The 18,648-nt window shown below is 43.1% G+C and overlaps 1 protein-coding gene and 1 pseudogene across 1 annotated transcript in view; both read left to right on the forward strand.

The window, feature by feature from the left end:
• Window positions 1-18,648, forward strand: part of OPHN1 (oligophrenin 1) — a 336,244-nt gene that overhangs the window by 242,910 nt on the left and 74,686 nt on the right. The window contains exons 17-18 of the mRNA XM_066356302.1: window positions 6,940-6,998; window positions 8,134-8,239. Of these exons, the coding sequence (XP_066212399.1) occupies window positions 6,940-6,998; window positions 8,134-8,239 (165 nt within the window). The remainder of the gene's footprint in view (window positions 1-6,939; window positions 6,999-8,133; window positions 8,240-18,648) is intronic.
• Window positions 13,769-14,266, forward strand: LOC136385422 (transcription factor BTF3 pseudogene; annotated as a pseudogene).

Below are 18,648 nucleotides of genomic sequence, written 5' to 3' on the forward strand. Positions count from 1 at the left end.
CTAAAGCAAAAACAAGTCAAAAGGATTTCTGTTAAAGATGAATGTTCATTAGAATACATTTTTTATTTTTTTTAATTTATTCATTTTAGAGAGGAGAGGGAGAGACAGAGAGAGAGAGAGAGAGAGAGAGAGAGAGAGAGAGTGAGAGAGAGAGGAAGGAGAAACAGAGAGAGTGAAGGGGGGAGGAGCTGGAAGCATCAACTCCCATATGTGCCTTGACCAGGCAAGCCCAGGATTTCGAACCGGCGACCTCAGCATTTCCAGGTCTACTCTTTATCCACTGCGCCACCACAGGTCAGGCCGAATACATTTTTTTAAACCTGAGAATTTCAGCAAAGGAAACATTAAAATAATAGAATTGCTATTGAAATAATGGCTTTTTTAGAGAAAAATGATTTTTTTTTTTTTTGCATTTTCTTTTGCATTTTTCTGAAGCTGGAAACAGGGAGAGACAGTCAGACAGACTCCCGCATGCGCCCGACCGGGATACACCCGGCACGCCCACCATGGGGTGACGCTCTGCCCACCAGGGGGTGATGATCTGCCCATCCTGGGCGTCGCCATGTTGCGACCAGAGCCACTCTAGCGCCTGAGGCAGAGGCCACAGAGCCATCCCCAGCGCCCGGGCCATTTTTGCTCCAATGGAACCTTGGCTGTGGGAGGGGAAGAGAAAGACAGAGAGGAAGGTGCGGCGGAGGGGTGGAGAAGCAAATGGGCGCTTCTCCTGTGTGCCCTGGCCAGGAATCGAACCCGGGTTCTCCGCACGCCAGGGAAAAATGATTTTATTTTCAGTTTTTATTGAATTTATTGAGATGCTATAGGTTAATAAAATTATATAGGTTTCAGATCTACAATTCTGTAATACATTATCTGTATATTGTGTTATATCTTCACCACCCAAAATCAAGTCGCCTTCCATCACCATCTATTCCCCTTTACCCTTTTCTACCTCCCCCACCCCTTCCCTCTGGTAATTGCCATACTGTTATCTGTGTCTATGAGTTTGTTTGTTGGGTTTTTTTTGTTTTTTTGAGAGAGATTATTTTAAACATCAGCCCTTAAAATTATTTAAGTTTTGCCATTTTGCACAAAAAGTTATGTCACTATGGGCTCACTAGTAAACTCAGGATTTGTGACCATTTAAGGTTAACATGTTTTGGTAGTCTAACCATTTTAAAACATTAAACTGAATCTGCACAAATATAATGTGTGCATCTGTGTATATGTTTCATGCCTCATGCTTTAATAGATATAATGGAAGAAAACAGTGAAATCCAGCCCTGATATTTTGGGATGAAGTGCAGTGCCAGGAGCAGGGAAAGCTTTGTCCCCAGCAAATTCTGTGGACTCACGTCTTTTTTTCCTGTTGTTTTTTTACAGAGACAGAAAGAGAAAGAGAGACAGAGATACAGAGAGAGGGACAGATATGGATAGACACACAGGAAGGGAGAGAGATGAGTAGCATCAATTCTTCATTGTGGAATGTTAGTTGTTCACTAATCGCTTTTTTATATGTCCCATGATCAGGAATGGGGGGGGGGGCTCAGCTGAGCCAGTGACCCCTTGCTCAAACCAGTGACTTTTGGGCTCAAGCCAGTGACCTTGATCTTCAAGCCAGTGACCTCTGGGCTCAAGCCAGTGACAATAAGGTTATGTCTATGAACCCTTGCTCAAGCCAGCTTTCCCACGCTCAAGCTGGATGAGCCCGTGTTCAAGCTGGCAACCTAGGGGTTTCGAACCTGGTTCTTCTGCATCCCAGTCTCACACTCTATCCACTGTGCCACCTCCTGGTCAGACTGTGGATTCACAATGTTGAATATATTGTTCAGTTTATTAGCATAAGTTTATATTATGTTAAAATATTTGTTACATATATATTTCATGCACATTCATTTCTTACTATTCTTTATGTTCCATCGCATGTACCATACTTCATGCGCTAAAATGTCTTCTTTCCACTATTGTACATTTTAGTCATTAAGGTAGATACCTAAGCTCTGGAGATACTGTTAATTCCAAATCAATTGGGTCCCAGATGATGCTGTTAAATGACCTCCTGCTCTGACCCCATCTTAGAACTTTATTTAAACATGAATTCTCTTTCCAGGGCTTTCTCTTGCATCTTCTAAATAAAAGAGATACTGGTGTTGCAGGCTTTATTCTGTGTTAGGCAATGTCCTACTTGCTTACACTGACAATATCATTGTTTTTTCTCACAGTAACTCTATATAGGGTATGTGGCACTAATACTCACTTTACAGATAAGGAAATTGAAGTGCACCCTGTCCCTTATTAAGTAATATACATGATCACAGCTCATATTATTGAACCTAAATATTTCTGACTTGTGAGGCCTCAGGTATTGGAGTATTGTCTTCCTTTATTCTTTACTGCCCACAATAGTGGCCTTCTTGGAGTTGTTTGGATAATTTATTAAATACAGAGAACAATTGACTATACAGTTTTCCAGGAAACTTGTAGTATTAAGAGTAGTGAAAGTAAATGATTCTGTCTGTAGCATTTTTGGCTCTGGCCAGTTGGCTCAGCAGTAGAGTGTCGGCCCGGTGTGTGGAAGTCCTGGGTTCGATTCTCGGCCAGGGCACACAGAGAAGCACCCATCTGCTTCTCCACTCATCCCCCTCTCCTTTCTCTCTGTCTCTTTCCTCCTGTCCCACAACCAAGGCTTCACTGGAGCAAAGTTGGCCTGGGCGCTGAGGAGGGCTCCATGGCCTCCGCCTCAGGTGTTAGAATGGCTCCGGTTGCTATGCAGCAATGGCCCAGATGGACAGATGTCCCCCCTGGTGGATATGCTGGTTGAATTCTGGTCGGGCACATGTGGGAGTCTGTCTCTCTGCTTCCCCACTTCTTGCTCCAGAAAAATACAAAAAAATAAAAAAGTGAAATACATTTTTTCAAAGTTTTATAGCTTCAGTTTCCTGCCACATTTCATCTTCTCCAGCTTGTCCCTCAATAAACAGTGTGGCCCTTTTGAAAGATGGGAAGATCGAGCCTGAAAGTGTGAGTGGGTAGCACCCCCAATAAGAGATATTAGTCCTTAAGGCTCTTATTTATGGGCCTTTAACATGCACTCAGCAGTCAACACCCATAAGATTTCTCGAAGATATCAGTATTTTCAGAGTGGATCTCCTGTTTTCTAGGTACCTAACTTCACCCCTTACCTTCAGCACTGCCAGAAAAATACTCTAAAAACTATCGCTTCTCTGCCTTGTATCTTTACAGTGACAGAAGAGATTTAAATGTTTCCCTTACTCTTTTTTTTTTTACAGTGACAGAGAGAGAGAGAGAATCAGAGAGAAGGGTAGATAGGGACAGACGGACAGGAATGGAGAGAGATGAGAAGCATCAATCATTAGTTTTTCATTGCGACACCTTAGTTGTTCATTGATTGCTTTCTCATATGTGCCTTGACCTTGAGGCTACAGCAGACCGAGTAACCCCTTGGTCAAGCCAGCAACCTTGGGTTCAAGTTTGTGAGCTTTGCTCAAACCAAATGAGCCCGCGTTCAAGCTGGCAACCTCGGGGTCTCGAACCTGGGTCCTCCACATCCCAGTCCAATGCTCTATCCACTGTGCCACCACTTGGTCAGGCTGCCTTGTATCTTTAACATCTTTCATTCAACTGGCTTTATCCTCTTATCATGTAAATATGCTTGGGCAGCACACATCTCTTTGACCATGTGTCTTCTTTCATTAATTCAATCCACCATTCACTAGATCATTCAGTAAACATGTCTGAGAGCCTACTGTAAGTATAGTAGAGTGTTAGGCAGTAAGCATACAGCTGTGAGTAGATATGGCCACTGACCTTAAATGGTTATTAAACAGTGAGGTAGGCAGACAAAAAACAAATAACTATACAGATATAACAAACTATAATCCATGCTCTAAAGGAGAGGTAAAAGGTACTGTGAAGGCAAGTAACAGGAAGACCTGATATTTTCTGGTTCTTTGTTTGAACTGAGGTTTGAATTATAGCTTAGAGTCAACTTTGGGAGGTTGTCTCAGACAGAGAGAACTGAACATGCAGACATCAGGACAAGACATCAGGACAAGACCTGAAGCAAGAGGGAGCAAGACCCCATCAAGAAACTCCGTGGGCCTGTAGAGGTGGCACAGAAAGTGTAGAGAGGGAGGGAGAGACGTGTAGGGTCATATATCATGCAAGGCCTTCTAGCACATTTTAAGAATTGGATTCTAGATTTATGTTAAAAGGAATGGGAATGCACGGGGGGGGGGCAAAAATAAGTTTACAGTTGTGAGTATGCGAAAGAGAATTGATTCTTTTATTAGTATTTATTAATTATTGTATATTTTCCATATGAATACCAATAAACCTACTTTAGCCAAGCCCTGTTTTAAGCAGGAGATTACATGATGAGATTTGTATTTGAAAAAAATATACTGAGTCATATTAGAGGGGGGCAAAATAGATATAGGTAGAAACTAATGAGCAAGGTATTGCTATGGTGCAGGAAGGAGACTGTGCTTCTTGATGGACTGGGGGTGGTAGTGGAGATGAGTAGAAATAAGCATATTCAAGAGATTTAACTATGTGATTGTCTAACCACTATGCTGTATACCTGAAACTAACTCAAAGTAATATTGAATCTAAACTAATTGAACAAAATTAAAAAGGAGATTAGGGGGTAAAACTGGATATTATGATGTGGGAGAGAAGATAAAAGAATGATTTCTATGTTTCTGGCCCATACAAGCAAACAATGGTCATGCATTTATGGATTTGAGAAACACAAGAAAAATACTAAATTGGAGATGACAAATTGGGATGTCTTTGAAGACATCAGGACAAGACCTTAAACAGGCAACTGAATGTGTGGGCAATACAGGGGAATGAACTCAGTGAAGAGTTCTGGGCTTGAAATTAAAAGTTGAGAATCATTGACAATGTAGAAGATAATTGGAGGCAGGAGCTTAGACAAAATTACCTAATAAAAGAGATACTTTACCCTCTTCCAAACCAAACTTAAGTACATGAAGCAATTCCCCTTCTTGTCTCTACTTTATCTCCCCAGTTACACTTGAACCCACTGCAGCTTGACTCCCACCCTCTGTGCTCCGTTGAAGCTGCTCTTGGCAAGGTCACCGTGACTCCCTCAATGCTGAGCACAGCGGACAACAGTTGTCAGTCTTAACCTTATTTGAACTCTTTGTATCATTTGAGGCTGCTAACAAGCACTTTTTGAAACTTTGTCCTCTTTTGGATTCTGCTATAGCAATTACTTTGGATTTTGTCCCACCTCTGACCATTTTTAGGAGTCCCATTCACTCATGAACTTTCTATCTGTTATTTCCCAGAGTTCTTCTCTATTCTTACTACACTGAAGGCAGGGAAAATTTAAATATCCACAGGGGACAGGACATGAAAATGAGTGTGAAATAGACTATTTTTATATTACACATATTGCACATGGAACCTTTATTTGTGTAGCAATCCCTTTGTTTATATATAAACAGCAGTATTCTTTATGTCTACAAATAACCGTATAGGACCAATGTAGCCATATCTTCCAATTTTTTCAATAGAGGCATAAACTATGATTTTTAAATTTGAAATATCTCAATTTTTCTTATTCTGGTGGATGATTCAATTCTATTTTTTCTTTATATACTATTCTGGACAAATAAATGTTCGAAAGTCTTGTAGCTGTTGGCTGCCAGACAGCATTTCTTCTTGAGCAGTTGTATCTGTTGCCATGGCTCTAACCACTCGCCAAGGATCATGATTTTTACCGCTACTTCTCAGACCCAGCTCACTCTGTCCCTTTTTCTAAAAGATATGCATCTCCCCTTCCCTTTGAATTAATTTCTGTTCTATCCAGTCACTTAAAGCAGATGACCTTCTTCCTCAGCAACATACGCAATTATTACGTTTCTGTCTTTACTGTCTATCAATGACTCTCCTCACATTTTATTTCTGTCTAGTGCTACTCCTTTTATTTAGGCATTTATTATTTCTCATTCAGATTGCTACAATAATCATAGTGGCAAGCAGTATAGCATAGTGATTATGAGCATGGGCTCGAGGCAGACTGCCTAGTTTTGCACTTACTAGTTGTGTGGTCTTGGATGATTTATTGGACTTCTCTGAACCACAGGTTACTCTTCTATTAAATAGAGATATTAGAATATCTACTTTATAAGGATATTATGAGGAGTAAATGAGTCTATGTATGTAAATCACTTAGAACAGTGAAGAGTTTGCTATTATTATTAATAATATTATTATTTTTAATGGATCACTTTCTTCCTCTGAGCCACCCACTACTTCCCTTTATTTTATCATCATGCTTGTCCCATTGCATGGCAGTTTTTGTATATGGCACTCTCCCCAAATATACTGTGAGCTACTTAGAGGTTTAGACTATGTCATATTTCTCTCTGTAGCTCCAATACTTGGCACACTGCCAGACACAAATAGGTGCTGAGTCATCCTTTTTTTTTTTTTTTTTTTTTTTTTTTTTGCTAAATAAATCTGTTTGAGCCTTAGTTTCCTCCTCTATGTAATGGGGATTTGAAAAACTGCTACACCACACAGGATTGTTGGAAAAATCAAGTGGGAGGACAGAGGTGAAAGACACTAAGCAAACATCAAACTGTAGACTGTAGGAGCACTCAGGGTGGGTCCACTTGGAGTTCTGCAGGATTTGTTTGTGCCTCTTTTCATTTTGAGGAATGAATTGAAGACCTTGGTCAAGGCGTCAGCCCATACTTCTCCAGGTCTCTGCTGACTTACTAGCAAATAAGATTCCTCTGACCAAGTTTCAGGTCAGGAGAGAAGTGTATGTATTCACACTAAGCTGTAGGGCTCAGAGAGTTCAGCCTCACCACCCACAGAACTGAGAGTCTGAGCCCTCGCTGATCCTTTCTCAAAGGAACTTACAGTCTTCATTAATTTCAGGAATCTTTCTGAACCTGTCATGACCTATAGACTACACAAAGAGCTGGTCTCTGCTGCCAGTAAGTATTCATGTCACTACTCAATTGTGTTGTCCTGGCTTCTTAATGTTTATAGCAATGAGCCTAGAAAACTGCTGGAAGGAAAGTAATTGAGGGAAGAAAACCAAAAACGTACACAGATTTTTATCCACTGCTAAACGAAAGTATTCTCACTTGCTGTCTAACTCAAGCTGTGTTATTTTTCATAAATCAATATTAGTTGAGTGGGTTGCAGAAATGTGGCTAACTTGTGGGATGTGACAGGTGTGAGGACTTCATTGATTGATTGTTCCTCTTCCGTCAGAACAAGAACATTGACTCATGCTAGCAGGGGACAGTGCAGTGGTCCCATTACAGCTGCTGTTTCAGCTTGTTTCCAACATTTTGCCTTTTCAAATGCTTTTCCATTGTGTTGTGAGTCATTACTCCTAATCTGTTAGTGCTAGTGTCATGTTTTCTAGATGTTAGAACTGCAGGTGATGGTGGAGAGGTACATGGGAAGTAAGGCATATAGAATCATCCCAAAAGTTGGCAGCTGAAGAATCATTCAAAATTTTGGCTGATGCTCTTAAATGAGTATTTTTTCTTACTTTGACGTGACCGCTCTCCTGCATATCATGCCTTGTGTGGTGTGCAGGAAAGAGAGTCAGGGGACTTGTCCTCATAATGAATCTTTGTTGAGGCAAGATCCCTTTGATCTTTACTCCGAGCCCTCTTGGTGATTTTCTTAGTAACCCAGAGGCAGGGGCATACTTTCCAGTACCACAAGGGTGGAGGGTGCTCAAGGATTTCCATCTGGAAACTTCCATGTGGAACGTTAGCAGCAGCCTTCTGTACCCAGAATTCTGACTGCCACTGAGATAGTCTTGCCTTCTCTTGTCATCTTTTTTCTATTTCTTCATCTTTCCAGGCCTATTTGTTTGTTTTTCTCTCATTTTTGCCTTTTGTTCTGTCTTTTTTTGTCTCAGTATCTTTGTATCATAGTATTATTTTTGCATCGTGTTTCTATGCCTGTTTTTCTCTGTGTTACTTTTCATCTCTATGACACCCTCTGTGTCTCTTATTGTTTATATTTGTCTGTGTGCATGTGTCTGAGAGAGAGTTTGCTTGATTCAATTCCCCAGAAGGTAAAATTATTTTCTCTGTTCTCTCTCAGAATCTGACAACCTGGATTATCGGCTGGGAGCTATTCATACTTTGGTTTATAAGCTACCAGAAAAGAACCGAGAGATGCTGGAACTTCTTATAAGGCACTTGGTCAAGTAAGTAGCTTCTGCAGTTTCATGAAGTGTTCATATTAGAGGACTGGCCCACTTGGTAGCACTGCCAGAAAACTGCCTGTTATCTCTAAGTCCCAGCCCTAACAGGTTTCATCCTGGGCATGTAAAGGGATCTGTTAGGAAGTTGGTTTTGTCTGGACTCTTGTCTGTATCCTCCCAGAATCACTGTGCATCTCATTTGAGGGATTGTCTCAGTTGAGGGATAACACCAGATAGAGTGGGCTGAGCACAGGCCTTGCTCTTGGATAAACCTGGTATTGAATTCCAGCTCTACCACTTCTAAGCAACTCTGCTCTGAGTGCCAGGGGAAAGTTTGTTTGGCTGGTGTCCTGCTTCCCTTTGCTGGTATTGCTGTTTGCAGGGGAAATATTCACTTCAGATTTGGGGAGTGACTCGTCTCAGGGGTTAGGGTGGCTGTCTCTCAAAATGCTTCTCCCTGTGCCTCCTAGATTATACTCTCTTCCTGCTACTCTGGTACTCTCCTCTCTCCTCTTCCCCTGTAGTCCCGGGTGAGTGGTTGTGAGAGAGGTGTTCTGTGCGGTCCCTGTAAGCAGACTCCTGGGTCTGAGAAATCAATGTCTTTCTCACAAACAGTATCCTGTGTTGTTTCCAGCTAAATACTGTCCATATGCCTCTTCTAGGCTCTGGGGCTTCAGGCTGGGGCTTTGTTCCTGGGGCTCAGGACCCTCCCCTCTCTGCTAAACTCACTTCCTGCCACTCGAGTCTCTCCCGGCTGCCATTCGCTCCAGGGAGCTGGGGAGCCCTCTCCGCGTTTCTGCTTTTCCTACCAGAAAAAGTGTGGTTTCTTCAGTGTTCCTTGGTTGAGGAGTCCTCTTAGTTTAGCCCAAAGTTGGTTTTTCCAGATGATAGTTCTTAAAATTAGTTTGTAATTCACGTTGGTTCTGGGAGGTGGATGTTGGTACATCTGCCTACTCCACCGCCATCTTGTCTTCCTCTCTCTGGGTTTCTGAGATTAGCATTAGAGGAGAGCAGAGAGAGGGCACATGGATGAGGCCAGGAGAAGCAGCCAAGATGGCAGAGTTTTGAAGAAGAAGCCAGTTTGTGCAGAGTTTGTGCAGAGAGAAGGAGATAGGGAACAGAGGTGAATAAGGCTATTGAGCTAGAAACCTTTGATTCTAGGAAACTCGGATAAGTCAGAAGCTTTGTGAGCAGTGAATGAGTGGGTTTTGGAGCACAGTGTGTTTTTTACTTGCCTGCCAGGTGCAAGCTAGGATTAAAGGTAATGGCTCACCAGTTCTTGGCTCCGTTGTTTCATTACCATCTGTCCGAATCTAATGTGAACCTGCATGGGCCAGGCAGCTGTGATGGTGGCCATGCCTACTGGCTTTCCAATTTTATAATGGTAAAGTTGAATTGAAAATGCCAATATGAACACCAGATTTCAAAACAAAGCAACAAAGCATTGTTATAAAGTACCGCACCCCAGATTCTGAAAGACATTGTACCTCACTTCATCGAGTCCACAAAGAGACACCCAGTCCAGATAAATTTTGAAGAGTTTTATTACAGGAGGATATTTATTAATATGCCAGCTGCATATGGCTGATATGGGGCATCAGGCCCAAATCATGCAGTCCCCAAAAATATTTCAGGGTCTGTTTATATACTCTTAGTTATTCATGGGAGGGGAAAAAAACCTGACATCACGGCATAAGTTTATACCTTTTGTTTAGAGATACATACATTAGCTACATGCTTTCAGGAGGGGAGGGTTTGTTTCCGTAGGGACAAATGTCTGTAAATGGTTCATCAGTATAAGAAAAGATTTTAATTTAATCTTTTTCTTCCTGTACCTGGCTAACTATTAACCCTTCCTTTTCTGCATTTACAACACAATGCCATTGGCCATATTAGTTTTATGCTAATCACACAAGTACAGAGAGGTCATCCACAAAACTTTTCTGTATGCCCAGCCCAAATCAACAAAATGTTTTTTTAACTTCCTAAAATATTAATATTAATTTTGTAGCTTTTGGCACCTTACAACAGCATGTGCATCAATTTTGAAGTCATTCTTCCCCAGAAAGCAATGTGTAAGGTATTTTCCCTGCTGAGGAAGAAGGAAGGGCATAGCCATGAAGTGTGGAATAATAAAAGCTTTATTTAGTACAGTGCTTCTTGGAAGATGTTCCCTGGTCCCGGGGAAAGAGGCCAGGGAAGTTGCATGGATGAAACTGTGTGGGGAATAATTAAATGGTCTGTAAGGTGGTCGAGCTAATATGACGTGGTGAAATCTCACTGGCTGGCTGATAGTTGCTCTTTTCCAAAGGATTCCTGGGAAGTTTCTTTTGGCACGCATGATTGTGGGTGGTTCTAGCCAAGTTCCTGGTTCTGGTTTCTCATGTGACCTCCCAATGCCCACCAACCTTACATTCCAACCTTTTATGTTAAATAGGGGAGCCGCTATTCATCTGGCTACTTCCTGCTGGTTAGGGGCATCATTGGGAGGGAAGATTGAAAGGTGGTGGCTTTGAGGGGAGTCGGAAGGAACATCTGTTTGACTGTGACTTGAGAAACTTCACAGATGCGGACCTGTAAGGGTTTAAAAAAAGAGGAGCAGTAGGAGGATCTTCAGGGTCCAGCCTTTTGGTGAGCTGGAGATAGGTAGGACCCAGTGGTTCTGACTGCCAGTGGTCCTGAATGGGGGCAAGCTTGAGGCAAAACTGCATGTCAAGAGTGGCATAAGAAGCGGAAAGGAAGGGGTCCCATCCACTCCCATAACCGAGACCCATGAGGGAACTAAAGGTCCAAAGTGTGATGGCATGTCCACAAGAAATGAGGGAACTAAAGGTCCAAAGTTAGCTCCCATGTCCACAAGAAATGAGATGGACTTACCCACTATTTGCAGCATTACCCTGGGTTTGGTGAGGGCGATGTGGGTCTCCGAGTCCAGGCCACGTCAGTTGTCCATGAGGTCTAGGAGTTTGAGTGATGGGCCCGCCTGGCTAGCTTGACCTTCCATTTGGATGGCTTGTCCTCCACATAGAGGCGCTGAGGAAAAGCCTGTTGCCCAGAAGGGGCAATCACTCCACCAGTGACCAGGCTGCTTGCAATTAGGGCAGGGCTTAGTGGGTGGTCTTGGGCAGGGGCACTGCCGGGACCAAGGGCCACATTTAAAGTAAGCTCCTGGTGGGGATCCTCTTTACAGCCCAGATTTGGGTCAGGCACCTCCTGTGCCTTGCTCCTGTTGCTCTGCTGGCCTCAGGGCTTCTACAAGAGCCTCGGTTTGGAGTGTCACCTTCTGCTTCATGTGGTCCTCATGAGTAACCTTGGCCTTTTTCTACTAGCTGCGACCATTAAAAACTTTAAATGCCGTGTTCACAGGTCCGAGATAGGGGTTTAGGGCTTAAGAATAAGAGGAGGGGGGCTCCTGGGCAGCCCAGCACCCAGATCCAGTCAGAAATGCTGGAGCCAGAGGTAGGACAAGGGCAGGCCTTCTGCAAGAAGATCAAGGTTGGGATGTGGAGTCAAGGAGAACTACAAACCGGCATGAGGGTCAAGGCCATCAGAGGGAGGCCTGACGAGAGAGGGGCTTAAGAACACAGTGGAGAAAGGAGGGACTCCTGGCCAGCAGGGGAGGAGAAAGAGAGAATGGTATTTGCAAGTGAATGAGAAACAGAATCCTGCGAAGGAAGGGCAGGGGGCTCTTGGAGGGAAAAGCCCCGAGTGAAGAGGTCTGCAGAGGGACCAGAGAGGGGTCCCGAGGGAGGGGCACCCCTGGGGGTCAGGCAGGATGGGGAGAAAGTTGGGGGTCGGCAAAGGTGGAAAGATCAGGAGCAGAGGGTTTAGGTGAGGTTTCTCTGGCCAAAATGGGCCTGCGCCATGTAGCAGATGGCACAGAGATTAGGACGGGAGCACATATACTCGAAGCCCTGAATATAAGGGATCACCAACCAGTTCCCAGCTTTTTTGGTGATAAATTGGTGAGGGTCTTAAAACCAAAAATCCCTTCAGGAGGCTACCTGGTTCGATTATCCAGTGGGTTCTGTGGCCTGGCCACAGTGGAGAAGAAGAACATTTTCTTCTTCTTTAGGGAGGGAGAGATTTCGGATAAGGCAACTCCAGGAGTATTTTTGGATTAGGTTTAGATTCCTGTGCCCTCACAGCAGCCCTCAGTTCTCATAGTGGTCAGAAATGAGAACTGGCATCCCGCAACTCAAGCTCTGGTCACCGGACAGTTAAGTAAAGTAGATGTGCTCGGGATGTCTCCACGGGCACACATGCACTCAGAACGGAACAGAAGAGGTCCCTGACACACTGCGATTTCGGACAGGGAGTCTTGGTGGAAAGAACTGAGGGGAGTTTGGAGGCAGGGGACTTACTGCACTATGTGCCGAAGTGGGTGGAAGGTCGAAGGTCCTGGTTCTTTCTCAGAAGGGAAGGGGAGAGGAGCAGTCCTTGTGGACTTCAACTCCTCCCGGGTTTCGGCACCAAATGTAAGGTATTTTTCCCTGCTGAGGAAGAAGGAAGGGGCCGGAGCCACTAAGTGTGGAATAATAAAAGCTTTATTGAGTACAGAGTGCATCCCACCCGATGATGTTCCCTGGTCCCGGGGACACAGAGGCCAGGGAAGTCGCATAGGGTGACCTGCATGGGGGATATTTAAAGGGTCTCTAGGGTGGTTGAGCTAACATGACGTGGTGAAATCTCACTGGCTGACAGACAGTCGCTTTTTTTCCAAAGGGCTCCTGGGTAGTTTCTTTTGGCATGCCTGGATGTGGGCGGTTCTAGCCAAGTTCCCGGTCTGGGTTGCTCACGTGACTATCCCCCATTGCTGACCACCCCACACAATGGATACACATAATGCATTGCTCTTTGTTTAGAAATAACATTCTCTTCTTAAAAATACCAAAGCCTTTTAGAGAAATGGCTGACGCCAGCCTGGGGACCAGGAAAATACAAGGATTGCTTTGGATCAAGCATACCTTTGTCAGCAGAGAACAGCTCAAGCACTAATAAGGGTTTGATATCATGGGAATGCAGGAACCTGCTTGAAAAGGCTGGCACCAACTACATCTGGGGTCAACTTGAACATCAAATATAATAAAAATTATATTTGATTATAACACTTTGAATAAATAAAATTTTATGGGAAGTAGGTAGAATAAGGAAAGCTCTTTATTAATGAAGAATGCCAGCAAATAAATGTGGGAGGAATGGTAGAATTAGAAAAATTGTTGCTTTGTAACCTCAGTGCCCTAGCTGTTTCAGGCATGGATCAAAACCAGTGGGTAAAGATTTCTCAGGAACAAGATGTTCACATAGTTTTAATGTATTACCCACAGATTACTAACTAATTACAAAGGGAAAAAATGTGTTTTTGCAGTGAAACTGTCTGGCAAACAGCACTTTAATTAATTGATCACAGTTTGCATGGCTGAGCTTTCAATTTCCTTCCCTGCATAGATGTGCTTATTCTCTGCTGATCTGCCCAATACCCCTTGAGTGTGAACCCTAGACCCCACGCAGCCCCATTTCCTCTCCAGCGAGATGAAAAAAGCTATTCTGAGCCTGGAGAAACTCGCCCAACTGCAGACACAAGTGCACATTGGTGGAAGAGGGGCTGTCCACAGAAAAAAATAAGGTGTTTCACAGAACAGCGACAGCAGATGAACAAACAAACAACAAAACACTTCAGTCCTCCTAAAAGAAGTTGGGGGTAAACAATTTATCTGGTATTTAAGAATAAATATGTTCACAGCCCAAGGAACAGTGATCCACTTTAACACCCTGACGTTCAGGCATCTCTGGCAGCACTTTCCCCATCACCGCCACGCTGAGACAGAGCAGCTGACAGAAATGCTACCCAGCATCTCAAACCAGCGTGGTGCAGACAGTCTAACCAGTTTAAGGAAACAAGCTGAAGCTCTGCCCAAACCATCTGTGGATGGAAGAGCACCACTTGCTAATGGAGAGGAAGAGGATGATGATGAAGTTCCAGATCTTGTGGAGAATTTTAATGAGGCTTCCGAGAAAGAAGCAAACTGAATGGAGTCAACTTCTGAAGAAGAGAAACCTGAAGAAGTTACTGGGAGCTGCTATTTAAATTATGACTGTTTTTTCAAATTTTGTTCATGGATCTGATAAAATCTAGAACTCGACTATTTTTAAGCCCAAGCCCTTTAGACACTGTGGCTCGTTTGAGTTTTTGCTTATACACAAATCATTCTTTGCAGCTAATTAAGCTGAAGAAGCCTGGGAATAAAGTTTGAAACAAACAAACAAAAAATTAGCATGTTTAATATTGGTACAAATTGTCCTTATGTGTCTCCAAATTGGATACAGTAAGAACACACAAGATAAACTGAAATATTTTTGCCAAAGAAGTTTAACCCAAACCAAATTAGCCTTTCCAGTTTAAAGGAAATACAGGGTATAGAAAAAAACAGAATGTTTAGTATTCTATAAGACACTGGTTTGGACTTTTCAAAAAAGTCAATATCCAGTGTCTACAATTTGCTTATCATTAGGTTGGTCATACAGGGAGATACATAAATAAGAGAGAATGGCTTCTCTTGATCTTATGAATAATAATGATGGTTTTTTTATATTAGGCTGCTATTACTATGGAGTAGGTATTGTGGTAGATACTTTACACTAGGATTTCATTTAATCCAAACAGCCATCAGAACTAAGTATAATAATTATTAAGAAACTAAAGAAACAGAAACAAATACAGGGTATGAACTTTGATTGGATCTAGATTTGAAAAATCCTACTATAAAAATTTCTTTGCATGACACTTCAGAAAATTTGTATATGGAGTAGATATTAGATTATATGGAGCTATTATATATTTTCATAAGTGTGGAAATGTTATTGTGGTTTTGTAAGACAGCAGGCTTGTTCTTTGGAGATGAATGCTGGGGTATTTAAGGTTGAAGGTATTTACTTTTAAAGCATTCCGATAAAAGAAAGCAAAGCAAAATGTTAATTAGTAAATGTTAATTCTTGAATTCAGGTACATGTATAGACAGTCTGAGTGTTCATAATACCATTCTTTCAATTTTTTGTGTGTGTTTGAAAACCTTTAAAATCAAAAGTTGTAGGGAAAATGCAAATAAAAAGTGGGCTTAATTCCAATAGAGAAATTTACTCAGAAGAAAATTCATGTGCTTTTAAAATTCGCATAATTATCCCTCCTACCAAGCACTGCTTTTGCAACTTAGGTGGTAAGTATTGACACCTTTGTAGTGTGTTCCACTGCCAGCCCAGTTTCTAGGCTAATAATAGGCAGACACAGACATCCCGCAGTTCATTCGCGGTTTCCTATCATCTATTTCTTTTTGCTTGGTACTTATAGCTTCCATTAATCAGAGGTAGGAGAATGCTACAGGTCACCTTCCCCATGGTCTCACTACCTGTGGAATATTACAGTGGAAACAAGCCTCAGACTTCATTCTGCCTTTCAGACAGTATTTATCAACAGAAGACACAAAACCGGTTTTACAACCTGTTCTGTAAATTCAACGAAGTCCCAGCTCTCTTTTCTTGCATAAAAGGTTTATCAATTAAACCTTCCATGCAATATGCAGTATATTATAGCCTGTAAAGCCAGAAGCCAGGGCCACTATCACAGCAGCCTGACCCATGCAGGTTCGCATTGGATTCGGACAGTCGGTAAAGAAACAATGGAGCCAAAAACTGATGGGCCATTATCTTTAATCCTAGCTTGCACCCAGCGGGCAAGTAAAAACACACACTGGGCTCCAAAACCCACTCACATTCAGTGCTCACAAAGCTACTGACTTATCCAAGTTGCCTAGAATCAAAGGTTTCTAGCTCACCAGACTTATTCACCTCTGTTCCCCATCTCCTTCCTTCTCCCTGCCCAAACTCTGCACAAACTGGCTTCTCACTCAACACTCCGCCATCTTGGCTGCTTCTCCTGGCCTCCTCCATGTGGCCTTTCTCTGCTCTCCTCTCTGCTCTCTCCTCTAATGATAATCTCAGGAACCAAGAGAGCAAGCTCCCGTTCTGCCCCCATTTTATAGTGTAGAAATCAAAACCTTTAATCCAATATACAAAACATGGAAGTCTCTAATACAAAGTCACCTATCTGGGGCATGATGGGATTGTACCACCCCACATCAAAAAGGGTGGGAAAGGCTTAGTTCTAAAACCAAGCCCCAGGCTACAAGGATTCTGCCTGCCCACAGCCCGCCCCCAATACACATTAATATCACCTGGGTGACGGCCTCCACGTGGGCAGTGCCATCTTTAACAAAGTGAGCATAATATATTTTATTTGCCCAACATAGCCACACAATTGGAATCAGGCAATAAAATCATATGATCTACTCTGGTCAAGATGTGTGTGTCGGTAAATACACTACTCAAATCGTCCCACAACCATGTCAGAATTACAACTAAACTAAGGAACAACTGTCATTCAGGACTGCCTGAAATCTAGCTGAAAGAAAGTCCTGCTACTAGGGATTTAAAGAAGAAGCGACTGGTAGGAGGGGCAGAGACAGGAACAGGCTGGTCCTACAACCATGTGTGTGTGGCAATTTAAAATCGGGAGGGATATCTCAGCTGCAGAGGTTCCCCCTGTTGAGCAAGGGGCCCCAGCCCCACACCAGACCCCTCGGCCCAGGGTTCCAGAACCAGGAAGAGAAGTCCCCATAACTTCTGGCTGTAAAAACCAGCAGGGATTGAAGCTGAGTGAAACGGAGGATTGATGGAGTCCTGGGCAGCTCCTTTTAAAGGGCCCATGCACAGGGACTTACTCAGACTCACTCCCTCTGAGCTCTAGTACTGGGGCAGCAGCTAGAAATGAACCAGGAATACACAGGGGAGAACTGGATTGTCAGGCATTAGGCCAAGAGCTGGGGAGAAGGCAGCTTTCTGCCAGAAAAAAGTGCTAGCAGAAGCTATTGTTTCTTTTCTGAGACCCTCCCCTACAGAACTGGCAGTTGGGCACCATATCTGAGTTTCTATCAACCTGGCTCACATTGTTCGTCCCACCCTGATGAGTCCCTGCAACCCTGCTCCACCCAACTTGTGGGCCCACCCAAGCCATTTTCAGTAACTTTTAAATACAAATGGCCTATCTTGGCTTATGCTTTGGAAATTCTTAAAATCTCTCAAACAAGCAGCTTCTGGCCTCTGCATACTCCATACCTCTTGCTAAGTGGGCCCAGACCCAGCACTAGCAGCAGCTGGCCTTGGTTCACAGCTTGGCCTCTCCTGGATACCTCCAAGCCTAGCACACGTAGCAGCCACCTGCATATTGCTTGGTAGCTTGTGCTGGGTAGTCCTAGGCAGAACACAGGCAGTAGCTGACCTTACACCTCCTGGGAGGTCCCAGAGCCAGTGCACCTGGTGGGCAAGTTCAGACCACACCAGAGTATGACTCTACCACTTCAAAGGGTGGACTCATGGGCATTAATGCCTCACTGAAGAAAGTCCCACTCCCTTGGGTCAACTCCTACACAGCAGCCCCTCTGTTGAGGTTGCAGCCAGTGTGCAAAGTTGATCAGCCTGGGGATCAGTCCTTCCCAGTGACAACAACAATCAAGGCTCAACTACAACAGGACAGTTCACACAGCCCACACAGTGGCACACCTGCAACACCCAGCTATGTTGACTAGGTAGGCTATGCCACTGAGCCCTACAGGGCATCTATAAGGCACAAGGTCATTCTGCCAAATCTGGGTATTATGTCCATCCACACGTTAGGCCAATGCTCTACCACTGAGCCAACCAGCCAGAACACATTTGCATATTTTACCAAAATGACATTATATTTTTATTTACCTTTTTTTTAATTTTTCTAAATTTAATTTATGACGTGACATTGGTTCACAAAACTATACAGGTTTTAAGTGTACAAATCAGCAAAACATTATCTGCAAACTGCATTGTGGCCCATTGCTACCAGCAGAGTCTCTTTCTGTCCCTGTTTCCTCCACTTTGCCTACATCTACCCATCCTTCATTCCCCTTTCCTCTATCTCCACACTCTTGTCTGTGTCTATGTTTTATATAGAAATATATAATAGTATATATATACACATATACATATATATTTTTTTGATGAATTCCCTCACCTTCCTTAACCCAGCCTCTCACCCCTACCCCCGACAGCTGTCAGTCTGTTCCATGCATCCATGTCTCTGTTTCTATTTTTAGTTTAACAATTTCCACCTTCCCAGACTGTTAACATTTTTCTAGTTACCTCAAAAATGATCTATATAGGTGTTTTGTCCAAACTAAGACTCCGTATAGGGCCACACATTCTATCTACTTTTTATCTTTTTCATTTTTTGATCTAGCACAGTTTCTCTCTTATGACTTTGGCTTGTTTGGCTTGTTTGATAAAGCTATGTTTAAAGATTGTATGGATTCAAGTTAACTACTCTTTGG

The sequence above is a fragment of the Saccopteryx leptura genome, chromosome X, assembly GCF_036850995.1.
Source record: "Saccopteryx leptura isolate mSacLep1 chromosome X, mSacLep1_pri_phased_curated, whole genome shotgun sequence".
Classification (NCBI taxonomy): domain Eukaryota; kingdom Metazoa; phylum Chordata; class Mammalia; order Chiroptera; family Emballonuridae; genus Saccopteryx; species Saccopteryx leptura.